At 37.2% G+C, this 18,678-nt stretch overlaps 1 protein-coding gene across 3 annotated transcripts in view; it reads left to right on the top strand.

Moving 5' to 3' along the window:
• Ankrd28 (ankyrin repeat domain 28) overlaps positions 1 to 18,678 on the top strand; it is a 153,333-nt gene that overhangs the window by 110,169 nt on the left and 24,486 nt on the right. For all 3 annotated transcript variants that reach the window (XM_036176708.1, XM_036176710.1, XM_036176707.1), the window contains 6 exons: positions 6,044 to 6,122; positions 7,945 to 8,059; positions 9,339 to 9,421; positions 11,204 to 11,267; positions 12,919 to 12,987; positions 15,630 to 15,770. In XM_036176708.1, coding sequence (XP_036032601.1) covers positions 6,044 to 6,122; positions 7,945 to 8,059; positions 9,339 to 9,421; positions 11,204 to 11,267; positions 12,919 to 12,987; positions 15,630 to 15,770 — 551 coding nt within the window. The remainder of the gene's footprint in view (positions 1 to 6,043; positions 6,123 to 7,944; positions 8,060 to 9,338; positions 9,422 to 11,203; positions 11,268 to 12,918; positions 12,988 to 15,629; positions 15,771 to 18,678) is intronic.

The raw sequence follows: 18,678 nt of genomic DNA, 5'->3' as shown, positions 1-18,678 counted from the left end.
AGATTTTAAAGATATTAATTTCTATACTGGCATTTAAATATTTCATGCAGCTTGATGATGATGAGTCCCTTGGTTCATGTCAGTGTCTTTGTGGTTGCCTCTAGTACCTATGATTAGTTCTGTTTATCTTTTCCTTCAAAATTTAAATTGAGACTTTTTTCTCTTAAGAAGTTTTACTTATAAAATGTTCAAAACTAGACCCATATCCTGAATAATCTATAAAATTCAGTATTTATCCATCACAGGGTGATTTTTGTTTGTTGGCAAAGGGTATAATTTAGTGATTAAGCAGATTTGAAGCCTACACTAGATATCATAAAACTTGCCTAACAATATATAATAGCCCTTTAAATTCAGTTGTCTGAATTATATTAGTACTAAATTACATTGAAGTATGTTTCTTATGTTTTGACTTGTGAAGTTCTACCTTGCTGTGAAATTGTACAAAGATTATTGGTGGCTCTAGGTTTTCAACCAACAAGAATAGTAACTCTCAATGACTTGTTTTTCTATATTTGTTCATTGACCACGTCCTTAACATTTGGCCTGTTAGGAAAACTATTTTACTGATCATTTACTCCTCCCTGCTACTGCTGTTCTTTCTACCCTTTTCTCTATTTTGTTGTTCCCAACTTTAACTTGTAAATATAGAAATTGAATTTGAATTTAAATTTATAATAATTCACTTTCTAAACATTTGATCTTTACAAGAGCAGTAGAATTAAATGAATGGGCTTTAAAACGTAATTATGGTCGTCTTTTTATAACTTTTCTTAATATGAGCCTGACTACATTGATTGTTTTGGTTGCATACATACATATCTTTTCCTACTTGCTGTGTTATTCCATAACTTCCTCTGTCACTCCCCCCTTTCCTTCTTCCTGTGCTGACTAATGTTATGTCAGCCTGACACAACCTGTAGTTATCTGAAAGAAAGGAACCTCACTTGAGAAAATGCCTCTAGGCCAGGCAGTGGTGGTGCACGCCTTTAATCCCTGCACTCGGGAGGCAGAGCCAGGTGGATCTCTGAGTTCAAGGCCAGTCTGATCTACAGAGCGAGTTCCAGGAAAGATGCAAAACTACACAGAGAAACCCTGTCTCGAAAACCGAGAGAGAGGGGGCGGGGAAGAAAGAGAGAGAGAGAGAGAGAGAGAGAGAGAGAGAGAGAGAGAGAGAGAGAGAGAAAGAAAGAAAGAAAGAAAGAAAGAAAGAAAGAAAGAAAGAAAGAAAGAAAGAAAGAGAAAGAAAATGCCTCCAGAAGATGCTGCTGTAAGGCATTTTCTTAACTTGTGATTGATGGGGGAGGGCCCAGCCCTCTGTGGGTGTTGCCATGCCTGGGCCAGTGGTCCTGGGCTCTGTAGGAGGGCAGGCTGAGCAAGCTAGGGGAAGCAAGCCCATAAGTAGCACCCTCCCTCCATGGCCTCAGCATCAGCTCTTGCCTCCAGGTTCCTGTCCTGACTTCCATCAATGATAAACAGTGCTGTGGAAATGTAAACTGAATAAACAAACCATTTTCTCCCAAGTTTTGAGAATGGTGCTTCTGAAAGGATGATAAATGCTGCTGCTGGTGGCACTGGTTACCTTGTGGAAAGGTCACGGTCACGACAGAACCCAGTGTTAGTTTTCAGAGCTTTATTAGGAGGGAAAGCGGGGACGGGAGAGAAGAGAGCCAGGCCTAGAGAGAGAGAGAAAGATGGTGGGGTGGGGGGAAAGGGGAGCAGAGCAGAGAGAGGGTGGGTCTGCATCCAGCTTTTAAGGCGCGTACATAGTCACCAGCATACACTGATGACCCTGAACTGCTCATGTGCAGTCATGTAGCTGGAGTGAGTGCAGAATCCTAACATTCTAGACTTTTTGCTTATTATAAAAAAGCAAGTGAATAGGAATAGGGGCATCATTTCTCCTGGAAAAACTGCTTCCAGCTGACTTCATGGGCATCAGTTGCCTCTTGTGGGGGGGACGGGTAGGGAAGGGGGCCTTCTGAGGTAGACAGGTGTCCTGGGATGGTGGGCTGTCCTGCTGTCCTGGAGCCATCCATACTTCTTGGCTTGGCACTCTGGCTGCTTTTGTGTCTGACAGGATGCTCGTGAGACAGAAAAAGCCTGAAGTAGATCCATCATGTAGCTGGAATGAAGGCAGAATCCTAAGCTATATTAGCCCTAACAAAAACAGTTTCCCTCCCTGTTTCTGGAGACTGACTCTCATGTAGTCCAGAGTGGCCTTTAACTTGCTATATGCTGAGGTTGGCCTTGCATTTACAGCATAAGTGCGGAGATTATTTATATGCCTGACTGTCTTTGAGATACCTTTCTTACTACATACTCCAGCATGCTCAGACTCAGTGTTTTTCCTGCTTCAACCTCTTGAGTGCTGAAATTATGTGTAAGACCAAATGCTCTGTTCATCCTTAAGAATAAATTTTCACCTGGACTTTAATGCCAGCACTCAGGAGGCAGAGGCAGGTGGATCCCTGATTTGATGTCAGCCTGGTTTACCAGTGCTACACAGAGAAACTGTTCGTCCCCCCTCTTCCAAAAAAAAAAAAAAAAAGAATAGGGGTTGGGGATTTAGCTCAGTGGTGGAGTGCTTGCAAGGCCCTGGGCTCGGTCCTCAGCTCCAGGAAAAAATAATAATAATTTTCCTGCTGGGCAAGGTGACTCACTCCTTTAATCCTGGTACTCCGGAGGCAGAGGCAGGCGGATCTGTGATTTCAAGGCCAGCCTGGTCTACAGAGTGAGTTCCATGACAGCCAGCACTATGTAGAGAGACTCTGTCTTAAAAAGTAAAGAAAAGAAGCCGGGCGGTGGTGGCACGCCTTTAATCCCAGCACTCGGGAGGCAGAGGCAAGTGGATCTCTGTGAGTTCGAGGCCAGCCTGGGCTACCAAGTGAGTTCCAGGAAAGGCTCAAAGCTACACAGAGAAGAAACCCTGTCTCAAAAAACCAATTTAAAAAAAAAAAGGAATAAATTTTTCAACTAAAAAAATAATATCACTAAAGTTTAAGCGTAAAACTACTATAAAATCTGTGGCTTTTGTTATTACTGTGTTCTGATAACAACTCCCAGAATGTTGGTTTATTTGCTGCCAAGAAGGCTCAACGGATCAGGGCACTTGCTTCCAAGCCTCACAACCTGAATTAGATCCCTGGAGAAGAGAACCAACTTCTGCAAGTTATCTTCTGGCCTCCACACTTTAACACATGTACATATATGCATAAAATAAATAATACATAAAATAGATGTAAAAAAATTAACTCCTAGCTTCATTCTAGTATGATTTTAGATGGTTGAAAACAATCTATTTTTCTCCATTTCAAAGAGAAATAAATATGCTCTCCTGCTGGTGTTAAGGTGTATTTTTCTTTCTGAGATGAGACAGGGTTTCTCTGTGTAGCTTTGTGCCTTTCCTGGATCTCGCTTGGTAGACCAGGCTGGCCTTGCACTCACAAAGATCCGTCTGCCTCTGCCTCCCGAGTGCTGGGATTATAGCGGGGGTGCGCCACCACCGCCCAAGGTGTATTTTTCAACTGGTAATCTTAATCTCTTCCTCTGAATATTTTAGAATACCTTATATAATCAGTATGTAGAAAGTAAAAATATTTTAATTAATGTTTTCTGTAGGCTTATACAAGCACATTTCCCTTTTTTTTGTTGTTGTTTTTTCTTTTTCGAGACAGGGTTTCTCTGTGTGGCTTTGCGCCTTTCCTGGAACTTGCTTTGGAGACCTTTTTTTAACAATTTATTTTTATTTTATGTGCATTGGTGTTCTGCCTGTATGCATGTCTGTGTGAAGGTGTCAGATCTAGTAGTTACAAGCAGATGTAAGCTGCCATGTGGGTGCTGGAAATTGAACTTATTGAACTCATGACCTCTGGAAGAGCAGTCAGTGCTCTTAACCACTGAGCCATCTCTCCAGTCCCACAAGCCCATTTCTTACAGGCTAGAAGACAAAGAGAAATTCTTTCATCTCAGGCTGTATGTTTCCTCACTTATAAAACAGAAATAATAGTGTATTTTTACACCAGTTTTTTTTTTATGTTTGTATACTTAAAGTGTGTGTGTGTGCATTCATGCATGTGAAGGTTAGAGGACAACTTGCAGGATTAGGTCTCTACTTCCACCATGTGTATCCAGAGATCAAACTGAACTCACAGTGAAATGAAGTGCAAAAAGGTCACTGTCAGGACAGAACCCAGTATTAGTTTCAGAGCTTTATTGGGAGGGCGGAGACAAGAGAACCAAGCCTGGGGAGGGCAGCACATGCAGAGAGAGGGAAGATGGGGGGGGGCAGGGTCTGAGTCACGGCTCTTTAAGGCACAGAGGGGCTTATGGAACCGCACCACACATGCACAAATTGTGTGACCACGTTGCACGAACGTGATCACCAGCGCACACTGATGACTACTGAACTGTGCATGTGCAGTTATGCTGCTGGAGTGAGGGCAGAATTCTAACAATCAGACTTGGCAGCAAGCTGTTTTTCCCAGTAGGCCATCTCACTGGCCTGAAAATAATAGTGTTTATCTCATAGGGTTGTGAGGATTAAATGACTGGTATATATGAACTATTTCAAAATTATACCTAAAACATATTTACAATACTTGAAAATGTTAGCTGAAGTTACATCTTTCATATTTCACTGTATTATGAATCCTGTTTTCATTATACATTTTTATTTACTTTGCTTTTTGTCTATAAAAAATGGCTGTAAAATATCAACACTGAGTTGGAATTTACCACATAGTGAACACTTTTGAAAACATAAAACTAAAATGCTTTTGTTAAATATCTTTGTGCTTTTTTCCCTCCTAGTTAAAGGAATAAAATAACAAGTATAGGTATGCTATGTAAGCAGTTTTAGACTGTGCAACAGACCTATAAGGTGTAGATAATATTCTCCTCATTTTCGGTTGAGGAAGTAAAGGCTCAAGAAAGTTAGCAACTTGTCCAAATTCTTTGACTAATGTTGCTGTGGTTCTGGAGTCTGCATACATACATGCTTTCTCATCCTTTTTCCAATGTTTCCAGATTATTAGAAATTCCTCAGGATTACTAGATTTAAAAAAAAATCATAAAATTAAAGAAACAAACTGGGCATGGTAGCACATCCCTAGAACCCATCATTTGGGTGGCTGAGATGGGAGGACCACAAGTTCAACACCATTCTGGGATATGTTGTGAATTTTAGGTGATATAAAATTATAGACTCAAACACCCTGATAACTATTGATGCCCATATAGCATGAAAAGCTTTATAGGGTTAATACAAACTTGGAATATTTGTTGTAGTATATATACAGAAGGCATACTGGGTAGTGCTAAAGGATTAGGATCGCAAAGCAGTTTCTTTCCTTTGTATAGTTTAACTACCATAAGATTTTATAGATTAAATGATATCATGTTAAATGGAAGAAAATAGCACATCAGTCAGTCATTGTTTTTTGCATTTGGAATTTCTTCTGAACTATAGAAATGCACAGCCAGCCAGTCTGATTATCTTAATTCAAGAAAATAGCTAACAATATTGATTACGAATAATTATAAACAAATTAAGACAGTGGTTTTTTTTTTAATGACTTATAATGACTAAAAATGGGAGGTTTTGGGGTTTCATAAAATCAAAAACATCGGTGCAAGGTGAAAGTTTGAATGTTAAACTTAGGAAGCACACTGTGACTATTCCACTTGGAATTATGGTGCCCGTGGTTGAATCATTTAATATCCTATGTTTTACTTTTTCTACTTGTATAATAGGAATGTTAAGATTATACTTTACGACACCATACAGAATTTGTATAAATAGTAAGTGTGGGGAATTTTGTATATTTTTGGTTTGATATACAGTTAATACTCATTTGATATACATAAAAATAAAAAGCCAGTTAATACTTTGAAAAGCTAGTTTACCTCCAGAAGACTTGATTCTTGAGTAATATTTATAAAATTTATATAAGAAGATATCTAAAGTACAACTGAGGGATGCATATTTTGGTACACCATAATAATTAAACTTTTTTTTGTTGTTGTTGTTACATTATTTCAGAGTAAAGATGGGAAAACCCCACTACACATGACTGCTCTTCACGGTAGATTCTCCAGATCACAAACCATTATCCAGAGTGGTAAAAAGTATTTCTGTTTGTTTCCTTTATTTCTTCAATGTAGTTTTTGTTTTTTGGTTTTAATCTACTCAGAGAATGGCTCTGTGGATTTGCCATTAGCAGTGTGTATACTATTAAGATTTTATTTCAGATCTCTTGAAAATCAGCAGAGGATAAAATACCACAAATATATATGATTCATTGTTATTTATATTCTTCTGAATTATTAATTTCATTTCTTCTCTTTTGAGTAGATAAGAAGGGAAGAGTCTCTCTTGCATAGCTTTAGCTGGCCTTCGATTCACATTCCTTTTACACCACCTTGTCCAGCTATGAATTTTATTTCTATAGCAATTAGTGTTGACCTTTTTTCCCCCAATATTGCTAATTGGAAAACTGCCTTTCTACATGTTATATATTAATATTTGCTTTGTTGCATTTTTCATTTTTCCCTGTTTGAATGCTTTGAAATGAACTCTTTTTAGGGTTTTAGGCTATTTTCTCCACTTTATTCTCATGTGTTTGCATTATTACTAAGTAAATTAAACTTTTAAATAAAATAATTTTTATGACTATTAATGTAAATCTGTATTTTTTAGACCATGTTTTAAAGGACTGTTAATAGTCCCTAATATATAATTTTTTTAAAGGCTTTGTTGTTCTTTTTAAGATTTTATTTATTTTTATTTCATGTACATGAACTTTTGCCTGAATGTATGTCTGTGCACCACACGCATGTGGTGCCCATGATGACCAGAAGAAGGTGTCAGATTCCCTGGGACTCATGTTACAGACAGTTGTAAACTTTGATATAAGTTCTGGGAAGTGAACCCAGGTCTTCTAGAAGAATATCCTATGCTCTTAACCAATGAGCTATCTCTCCAGCCCCTTGTTGACATTTAAAAAAAAATTCTTTTATGTGTATATGGTGAATTGTGTATGAGAAAGAGAGCAAAGAAAGGCATACAGGGCTGGAGAGATGGCTGGAGAGAGGTTAAGAGCACTGGTTGTTCTTCCAGAGGTTATGAGTTCCATTCCCAGCAACCACATGGTGCCTCACAACCATCTGTAATGAGATCTGATGCCCTTTTCTGGCCATGCAGACACAGCACTGTACACATAATCAATCAATCAATCAGTCAGTCAGTCTTTTTAGAAAAGGCATACAAATGCTATAGTGTTCATGTGGGGATCAGAAGACAACATCAGATGTTTACCTTCTGCCTTGTTTAAGATAGAGTTTTATGATGTTAGCTGCAGACTGGTCTGCCCACAGGCTTCCAGGGATTCTTTCATTCCCACCTCCTAACTCATTATTTGGGCATTTGACTTATAGATGGGCACTACCATACCCAACTTTATATGAGTTCTGTTCTCATGTTTAATAAGAGGCATTTTACCCACTGAGCCATCTCCCCAAAGAACCCTTTGTTAGCTTTTGTTGCTAGAGTTCTGCAAGGGAAAATAATAATAATAATAATAATAATAATAATAATAATAATAATAGATTCATGATCCAAAGATTTATAAAATACTGTGTATGAGCAGTCGACTTCATGAAGCACAGGACTGCTGTAAAGTGCTGCTCTAAAGCAGTGTCTTTAGCACAGTGGTCTTTAGACTCATTGTACCCTAGAACCCTTCTGTTAGTTTAAAATCCTATGCTCAATTCACAAAACTTTTAAATATGCAATTGGTAACCCCAAGTAAATATACTGTGAATGAAAGTAGTTAGAATTTCTATATCTATTAATCTATGCTTAAACAGCATATTACATTGCATTTTCCAGTATTGTCCAATCTGTATGTAATGTAGTATCTGACACTGTGTCCTTTATTGTAGGAGCTGTAATTGACTGTGAAGATAAGAATGGAAACACCCCTTTGCATATAGCAGCCCGGTATGGCCATGAGCTGCTAATCAACACTCTTATTACAAGTGGTGCTGACACTGCAAAGTAAGCAGTACTTACAGAGGTGGTGATCACTGTCTGGGAAGTCACAGAAGCAGGGGGACTGGGCTTTTCTAGAGATTTCCAGTGGGAGCATGGGTTTCATCTTCAACATTGTAGTAATTGTCTTGTTTGTTTGCTTTTTTCTTATCTTTTATTTCGACACTGGTAGATTTCATTATGTTTTATGTATAATTTTGTTTGATTATCCAGTATGGCATATTTTTATATTTCTGTTCCCTTTTTCTCCAGCATAAATAGTACACAGTTTTGATAAGAAATTTAACTTTTATGATCCCTTTGTTTTTAGTCTACAAGTTACAAATATTGTACACACCAAGTGCTTTTCTTGGATCATCTGTAGACAGTGGTTTCAGACTGTGCTGTGCAGAGCTCAAGGAGTCTCTAGTTGCTGATACAAAGGGGTCCCTAACCCCATACATATTAAAGTTGCCCTATACATTTTTAAAATATGAATTATTTTGTATATGTTCTGCAAAAGTCAAAACCATAATCAATTTGATGTTTCTAATTCTTATATGTCACTTTATATGTATTAATGAACAAAGTATAAAAGTCTTATGTATTCATAGATGATATGTTATTGTACACATGGTCTTTGCAGTTTAAAAATGTAGATTTCTATAGATAGCTCTAGTTTATTGTATGGGATTTAATTTTAGTATATAAGGATACATAAAATATTCTCAATTTATAATTAAGTTGATTTCAAGTTTTCACTATTACAAAATGACTGAGATGAACATTCTTGAGCACAGCACCTTGCAGAAATGGTTTTAAATGGGGAGGTGAGATGAGGACGAAGTTTTGCTCTCTGGACAAATACCTAGAAACGTTAACCCAAAGGTGGTGTTTAGCATCTGATATTTAGAATATAGAGCTCATAAATACACAGTGAGTCTTGCTGGGTGGTGGTGGTGGTGTACACCTTTAATCCCCAGCCCTTGGGAGGCAGAAGCTGGTGGGTTTCTGTGAATTCGAGGACAACCAGAGCTATCCAGAGAAACCCTGTCTTGAAAAAAACAAAAAAATAAAGTAGACAGTGAGTCTAGAATGGTGATAGTACTGAGGTTAGAAAGACAAGCTTTGGGAGAATATAGTTGGGTACTTAGTTATGCCACTTTTCAATGACTGGCCAGATTTTTGTCTGAAGTATTACGAGATTTCTATTCAACTAATTTTTATGTAAGTAATGTTTTTTATAATATATTCATATTATTGTATTTTTATGTGTTTAATGAAGTTTCTGTCCTGTTAATTTAAGGCGTGGTATACATGGAATGTTCCCACTCCATTTGGCAGCCTTAAGTGGTTTTTCTGACTGCTGCAGGAAACTTCTTTCTTCAGGTCAGTGGAACCTTCACAAATCAGTTTGTTTGTACATGCTTGCTCACATGTTCTCTCTCAGCCTTCCTGCATCGTCCCTCTCCTTCTCTGTGGTCACAGTTACCACCTCTGAGAATTCTCTGTGCAGCTTTGCACTTTTTCTGGAACTCGCTCTGTAGCCCAGGCTGGCCTCAAACTCACAGAGATCCACCTGCCTCTGCCTCCCGAGTGCTGGGATTAAAGGCATGCACCACCACGGCCCTGTTCAAAATGTTTTAGCCTTATAAGTGATTCCCTTTGTTAGTTGGTGACATGGGGTGTGGACTGTCTGTAGAGAGGCTTCTATCTAGTGATAGTAGTCTTCTTAACTTGTCCTATTTAACTTGTCCTAGAAGCAAAATACCTTAATTGGCATGTGTCATTGGTTTGAGTCTTCATTTTTATAGTTAAAAGTCATAATATGAATATCTTATAGGCTTATGAAATTATTCATTCATTACCAATACATAGTAGAAAATGCTATAATTATAGTTGACGTGGATTTTTGTCAGTATTACTGCTAACTATGAGTGTTAATAAGTGCCATCAATGAATTACTGATTATAGGGTTAAATTGTTTTTAAATTACTTTCTATTTTGCAGTATATAAGTAAGTTAAATATTAACATTCATGTTTACTGAAATTAATTAATGAGGTTTCATTGAAAATATAGAGTGAGACAGATACTCTTCTGAGGTTAGGGGGGTTTTGTTGGCGGGTGTGTGCAATACATTTTTATGTGAATAACCATTATTGTTTTATTAAGTTTGTATCAACAAGTATTCATGTGAAACTGCCCATTCCCACTTTGCATGAAAGGGAATATGAAAATCTCTCCCAAGTATTAAGAACAGCCACATGGAACAAAGTATATGTCTTTTTTTTTTTTTTTTTTTGTTTTGTTTGTTTGTTTGTTTTGGTTTTTTTTTTGGAAGGGAGGGAGGTGATGAGTGGAGAGTCTGTAAAGCACAGGCTGACCTTGAACTTGCAATTCTCTTGTTTCTGCTTCCCAAGTGCTCAGATGACAGGTGTGTACCATCATGCCTGGCTAAAAATGCTTTATTGAGATATCTGTGTACTATACACTTAGAAGTTCATTTACTCGTTGTATACAGTTCAGTATTTATTATATGTTCATGTGGGTATATAACCATAAATTACATCCATTGGGGAACATCTTTAGTTCCCATCAAAGAAATGCCGTTAGCATAATGTGATGTATTAGTGATCACGTGGGTAATTTCTATAGATTTACCTAACAAAATCTTTTATGGCTTGCCTTTTACACTTCATGATCTTAAGGGTTCTGTTTGTGTCTGTTGTTCTTTTTCTTGTTGACTATTATCCCTGTCGAACCTTACAGTCTTTTAGGAACTGGAGTGGTTTTGTTTGCTTGCTTGATTTTAACAGGTTTTATACCATGTGCCAAGGCTAGCCAAGATTCCTGGTTTTGTCTTAGTGATCTTCCTGTCTTAGTCTTCTGTGGAGCTGGGAATATGAGACTGAAGGTGTGACACTCCTGGCATAGCCTTTCAAACAACAATATAGCACCTGTAAAATTGCCAAACTTTGAGTGGAATTTTTTGTAATATTGTGCATTACTAGTGTTCTTTCTTTATTCATTTTGTATTTGTTATGAATATGTAGGTTTGCTTGGGATTGAAAAGAACAATGTGATATGATATTTTTTGATAATACTATCTTAATGCAAAGTAATGCATCGATAATATTATATGAGAGAAGATATATACTCATTCTTACAGGATTTGACATAGATACCCCAGATGATCTTGGCAGGACCTGTCTACATGCAGCTGCAGCTGGAGGGTATGTTAATAGTATCCTTATTTCTTTTATGGAAGTCAGTGTCATGCACTTAGTATCTCAAGAGCACCTGGGTTCATTCCAGAGAGAAAGACGGACAGGCAAACATCAGTCATGGAGTCTATCTTTGTCCCTGTGTTAGTTCTGAGTCCTCACAAAATAGAAACTGAAACATACCTGGAATTTAACAAAATAAAGTTCAGGGCAGCAAAAATTGCTTCCCAGCACCCGCCTCCCCTAACCCTCCCACCCCCCTTGTTCTTTTTTCAACTAAGTCATAAGTATTAAGTAGGAAAGAACCTACAAAAAAAACCCTACAAATGGAAGTGTTAATTTTTACAAGGGAAAATAATTCCTAAACAAAGAAAAATGTTTATGAAATGATGAGAGTATTCAAAATACTGAAAATATTGTGAATTATTGTGAATGTTCTAAATAATACTATGTACTCTGCTATAAATGGTACTTTTAAAAATTGTATCTTCAGAGAAAAAAATGTTGATGAAATAGTTATGTCTTGGCTCAGAAGAAGAAATGTTGTGATTAGAACATTGTAGACTAAATTTCATTTATATTATTTGTGTGTGTGTGTGTGTGTGTGTCCTGATTTTTTGAGACAGAGTCTTGCTATGTAGCCAAGGCTGGCTTAACACTCAGTGCCCTACCTCAGCCTCTGAAATGCTGGAACTATAGGCATATAACACCCTTTTTTTTTGAGCTGAGGATCGAACCCAGGGCCTTTCGCTTGCTAGGCAAGCGTGCTACCACTGAGCTAAATTCCCAACCCCACAACACCCTTCTTGTTAGGATTAAGTTTTAAGAAGCTCTCTAGGGAAAACTAGTCAGTTCTACTGAATGACCAGAATTCCTGGTCTCTGAAAGCTTTTTCTTACCTTAATGCTTTTGAAAACTTAGATTTGTGTTAAGCCATTTAATTCATGATTTATCAAAAAGGACATTTTTGTAAGCACTTTTATCTCTAATGAAAATTCCTTAATTCCTTGTTATTTCAAATAAGTCTGCTGAACCAAGACTGCCTCCAGGCAAGTCTAAGTTATAGAGATGAATTGAGAGCACATGTGACTCACTCCCTTGTTCTTCTAAGGTCACCAGAGTTTTAGTTCAAACCGAATCTGTGTGAAACTTGCCTACAGAAGTCAAGAGGCACAGTTTTCATTATAATGTACAAAGTTGTTCAGGTTTATAAAAATTAAGTCATAGTAAGCGTGTAAGCATGTCCTACAATTTTAATCAATGTTCAGTCTGAATAGGAGACATTGCGGTAAATTGACTTATTATTATGTGTTTTAAGGGTACAGGAATGTTTTTTTGTTTGTTTTTAGTTCATTTTAATTGAGTATTTTAACACTCCTTAAATATAAGTGTTGGTTTCCTGTAAATCTCTTAGAATCTTTTACAAAGTGATCTTCCTTTTTTTACAGTAAAATAATTCATTTATTTATTTCCTATGTGACAGTATGTATGCACATAACTTTTTAAAGTGCTAAATATAATGAATTTTAATTTTTTATTCTTCATAAAATTTAAAGTAATCCTCATTTAAAAAAAATTCATTTATGTTTATTTAAGCCTACCGTTTTTATCATAAAATCACTGATAATTATACTTTTAAACTTTCTTTTTTCCTGACTAGAAATTTGGAGTGCCTAAACCTTCTGCTGAATACTGGTGCAGACTTCAACAAAAAGGATAAATTTGGGAGGTAATCTGTGATTCAGCTCCTCTTTAAAGCTAGGTTAAATTTGCCTACTTAATGGCTTGCTGGACCTTTAACTGACTTCTGAAATTTAACTTTGTGTTACACAGCATCTTTTGAGTTGTAATCAGGATGAGTTGAGTCTGAAGTAGAGCTAGGGTTGTGGCTTATCTTCCCAAATGCACAGGATTAGGTTTGATCCCTAACATTGCTAAAAAGAAAAGAAAAAGAGCACACAACTGTACACCAACCAGCCGGAGTCAATGGGTTTTAAGTGTTTGTTCTTAACCCCAGTCTTTTAATTGGGTTCCCCCTACTTCCTAGCTTCCTCTGTCCGCCCCCCTAATTTTTTAAAGAATTCATTTTGTATGTGTAGGTATTTTGCCTGCTTGTATGCTCATGGAGGCCAAAAGAGGACCATCAGATCCCCTGGAACTAGAGTTACAGATCATTGTGAACTCATCATGTGAAGGCTGAGCATTGAACCCAGGTCCTCTGGAAAAGACAGCCAGTGCTCTTAACTGCTGAGCCATCCCTCTAGCTCCATTCCTATCCTTTTTGATATTAATTGTCCTTTTCCTATAATTATGGCATAGAAATGTAAAACTCTCTTGTCCCATAGTGCCTTCAAAAAATTCATAGTACCTAGAATTTTTCTAAGTCATTCTTTTGTGAAAGTTCATACTTTCCATACCTGCTTCCCACTACTAAAAGGAAAAAATAGGTTACAGATATATATGTGATTTCCCCTACCTCCTCTATTATACACATCCATATTACCTACTGAATACAGTCTGCAGGAAAGCAGCTTTAATAAAAGGACAAAATCTCATTGTCTAGCCTTATTGCTACTAGCATTTGTAGTAATAGCAGTTGGAGTTTCTATTATCTGTTTGCTGTGGGATGTTCTAAATGTCAAATATGTTGCTCTAATTAGTTAATAAATAAAACACTGATTGGCCAGTAGCCAGGCAGGAAGTATAGGCGGGACAAGCAGAGAAGAGAATTCTGGAAAGTGGAAGGCTAAGGCAGAGACACTGCCAGCCGCTGCCATGACAAGGGAGATGTAAGGTACCAGTAAGCCAAAAGCCACATGGCAAAATATAGATTAATAGAAATGGGTTAATTTCAGATAAAAAATCTAGATAACAAGAAGCCTGCCGCAGCCATACAGTTTGTAAGCAATAGAAGTCTCAGTGTGTTTACTTGGTTGGGTCTGAGTGGCTGTGGGACTGGTGGGTGAGAGATTTGTTCTGACTGTGAGCCAGGCAAGGACCAGGAAAACTCTATCTACATCTGATTCTACTTATTGCAGGATTAGACTCATAAAGTACATTAAAACCTTTCAAGAAAGAATTAAATTAGTTTGGATTTATTTGAAAGATGTAGGTGACAGTATAAGCGATATATGTCAGCAGGTAAAAACTATGTAAGACTGTGTGATGGGAAGAGTGTAAATCAGAAGGAAATGTGTGGATGTGTATTGATGCATATGATAGTACCAATGCAGAAGGAAAAGAAAGGATTGTGTGTGGTAGGAAGTAAGAAATGAATAGAAGAAAACTATGATTGACTCCATAATACTTTGAAAAATAGATTGAGCTCATAAATGTACTAACAGAGGGAACAAATGGCCCACAAAATGAAATTTTAAAAAAGCTAAATTTTTATTTGTAGTAATTTGCACATTCCATGCAACAAACAGTAAAGAGGATTTTTGAAGCATATTCTAATAGAGCATATTCTATAATCGCTGAGCATCATGGCACATGCTTTTTTTTTTTTTTTTAAATTTCTTTATTATGTATACAGAAGAGGGCACCAGATCTCATTACAGATGGTTGTGAGCCACCATGTGGGTGCTGGGAATTGAACTCAGGACCTCTGGAAGAGCAGTCAGTGCTCTTAACCTCTGAGCCATCTCTCCAGCCCGGCACATGCTTTTAATTCTAGAATTGGGGAGGTAGATCTGTGTGAGTTCTAGACTAGCCAGTGCTACCTAGTAAGATCCTGTCTCAAACTAATAAACAGAAAACACTATAATATCCAATAAGGCAAAATAATGTTTTGGTATCATTTTCCTGATAGAGGTATTACAGGGGAAAAAATACACTGTAAGGAACTCTGAACTGAACTTACTATAATTTTTGTTTTTTGTTTAATGAAATCATAGAATCATCTTAATTTTATCATTCTAAAATAGTGACTCCTATGTTTAATAGCATTCTGTGTGATTTTAGTATTCAGAGAGAAAGTAGCTATGATTACTAAGTCTTTAGAGATTGAAACGGTACATTAGCTCCTCTGAACAGGAAGTTAGTCTGTACAACTGCACCTAGCTTATGTGTGAGAATGCTGGTATTACTGCTGAGGCCTGTGTGGAGTTTTAATAACCGCTCCAGTGTGCATCTTGTGTTTTTCTTTTGCTTTTATTACACAAGACATGGACTATGGGGCATTTTTGTTAGTGTATATAAGGCTAACTTTATTAAAATGAAACTTTTTAGGTTTCTAAGAAGAATATAGAGGTTGTGATTGACTTGAGACTGTATTGCAACTAAATGTGTGGAATAAGGGTCCACTATGCTTATGTTTACAAATGTATATTCCTGGCTTTTGTGTTCCCTGTATTAATTTGGTTACAAAAGATCTCCACTGCACTATGCTGCCGCCAACTGCAATTACCAGTGCCTGTTTGCTCTTGTGGGATCAGGAGCAAGCGTGAATGACCTTGATGAAAGAGGCTGTACACCCCTGCACTATGCAGCTACGTCAGACACAGATGGCAAGTAAGTACCATGTAGGCAGGAGAAGAGAATCATTATTTCTATAAATTGGCATCTTCATGTGGGGACTGTTTTACTGCAAATGTGTATTTCCTTTTTATATTTTGATTATCATTCCCTGAATCCACAGTTTGTAAAATAAAGACATTTCATAATTATTATTTAATCCTAGCTGTTGCTATCTCCCAAGCATCTGGCCCTTACTTGAAAAATCTGATAGAAGATGATCTTTTCTTATTCTTCCTACAGAACAGTGTTTGTTTATTGTTTGGATTTTGGTTTTTGGTTTTTAATTGCAGGGTTCCTCTGTGTAGCCTTAGCTGTCCTGGAGCTCACTCTGTAGACCAGTCTGGCCTCAGACTCATTGAGGCATGCCTCTGCTTCCTGAGTGCTGAGATTGACTTATAGTAGGTCCAGAATGCTTAAATAAATATTAGATAGCAGACTAAGTAAATGTTGGTCAAAAGTGATGGGTGAGAAAAAAAGCATAAGTGATATAAACTGGCATAAGAAATCCCATTACCAGATCCATTTGTAGTGCCTCAGTATAATATTTTGTCTTCTTAGACTAAAATAAACTCGGTGAAAACAGCAAATTAGATCTTCATGTTTCTAGTTTTCTCCATGTGTAAGTCAGCAGAGAGTAAAAATGTTAAGAATAACGACTCCTAGGGAAAGATGCTTTAAAAATAATTAGTTGTGGGAAGTTACATTTAACATAAAAGTCTGTCTTTTGCTTTTCACTTTTTTAATCCTTTTTTAAAATGCATGTAATTGCCGGGCGGTGGTGGTGCACGCCTGTAATCCCAGCACTCGGGAGGCAGAGGCAGGTGGATCTCTGTGAGTTCGAGGCCAGCCTGGGCTTCAGAGTGAGTTCCAGGAAAGGTGCAAAGCTACACAGAGAAACCCTGTCCCCCACAAAAAAAATAAAAAAATAATGCCATGTAATTCAGATTAGCACTTGACCTCAGAATCTATGTAAACCCAGATTAGTAGTAGACATCTGAAATTCTAACACTTGTACATTGTGATGGGAATCAGATACAAAAGAATCCCTAGAAGTTCCCTAGCCATGAGGTACATAGCCACAAACCATAGGAGACCTGTCTCTATGGTAGAAGTGAAGTCTGACACCCAAGGTTGTCTTCTAACTTCCACATACCTCCTATGACACACACAACCATGTCCAAATACATGTGCATACACACACAAAAGTTTAAATTTTATTGTGAATGTATATTTTGATACGTATGTAGATATGGACATACATGCTACAGTGCACTTATGTAAGTCAAGATAATTTTCTACTTGGGGACTAGACAATTGAATTCAAATTATCAGGCAATTCCTGCCTGAAAGGATGCTGTTTGCTACCACTGAGAGTATTATAATGTATAAAAGTTCTGAAAGTAATTCCTGAGAGGCCTAAATGGTTTTAAGCCCTTTAGCAGTAATGGAATAGGGTTAGAAACTGGGGAAATGGATTTGTAGGTAAGAATGCTTGCTAGTTAGGTACAAGTTAGGATTCCTAGCACCCATGTAAAAAGTTAGACATGGCTACACACACCTGTAACCAGCACTGGTGGTTAAGGGCAGAGATAGGTGGATCACTGGAGCTTGCTGGCTACAGCCTAGCTGAAAAATAGCAAACTCCAGATTCAGTGAGAAATCCTGTCTCAAAGGAATAAGGCAGAGAGTAGTAAAGAGTCCTCCTCTGGTCTCTGCATATACATGGGTGTGCACTTCTGCGCACAACTTGTGTACATATACATAAATTGAAAAAAAAATAGAAATAAAGGTTAGCATCAGAATGTGCATACCTACACATAGACACACATAATTTAAAATATTTTTTAAAACTAGAAAGCTAAGTTATCAATAACTGTAACCTGAATCTGGCTATCTTATGAGTGTATATTGACCCATATTATCTGAATGAGTAAATAATACCTCCTATACACGCACGCTTGCCTTGATATGATCTCACAGGAGGAAGTGGGGTTGGCAGTAAGTCAGTACTCAAAGACCTTTTGGGGCCAAGTTTTAACAAGTAATAAAGACCATAAATAGACTTACTATCTGATGTGCAAATGTATCTGACATTTGCACATCATTGTATGAAGCCAGTGGTCATTTAGACTTCCCAAATAGTTATGTAAAAAAAGCCCTTTCATGTTAAAAGCCTGACAAAATTAACAAAAAACACAAGCAATTATATCTTGGATATAATACTTATATTATGTAATCATGCATATAAAAATTTTAATGACAAGAAGAGAACAATTACCAGGATATAATCATTTATTTAAAATGTAGGTGAAAAGGCCAGCCAGGCATGGTAAGAGGCAGAGGAAGGAAGATCGGATTAGCCTGGTCTACATAAAGAGTTCTAGGACAGCCAGATCTACACAGAGAGACCTAATCCCAATTAAATAAATAAACAAAATGTAGGTGAATAAGTATATAAAAATATATTCAATACTAAAAATATAAAATCTAATGTGAAGTTCCAGCTTTCATTCCAAATGGTTATTCTTACTGTATAGTATAGGCAGACTTTTCTGTTCCACCATCCACTCCCCAAATAACCACACAGAGACTATTAATTATAAATGCTAGGCTGATAACTCAAGCTTGTTTTTAGCTAGCTCTTATAACTTAAATTAACCCATTTCTATTAATCAATGTGCTGCCCTGAGGCTCTTTTACCTCATGTACATACTTCCCATCCTGTTCGCTTTGCATCTCTTTTTTTTTTTTTTTTTTTTTTTTCTTCCAGAGCTGAGGACCCAACCCAGGGCCTTGAACTTGCTAGGCAAGCGCTCTACCACTGTTGCTTTGCATCTCATCGCATCTGCTTGAGACTTCTCAGACTCCTCTCCTTCTTCCCAGCATTTTCTTAGTCTGGTTC

Source organism: Onychomys torridus, unplaced genomic scaffold (assembly GCF_903995425.1).
Source record: "Onychomys torridus unplaced genomic scaffold, mOncTor1.1, whole genome shotgun sequence".
In the NCBI taxonomy this organism is placed as follows: Eukaryota; Metazoa; Chordata; class Mammalia; order Rodentia; family Cricetidae; genus Onychomys; species Onychomys torridus.
This window is presented reverse-complemented; position numbering and strand designations above follow the sequence as displayed.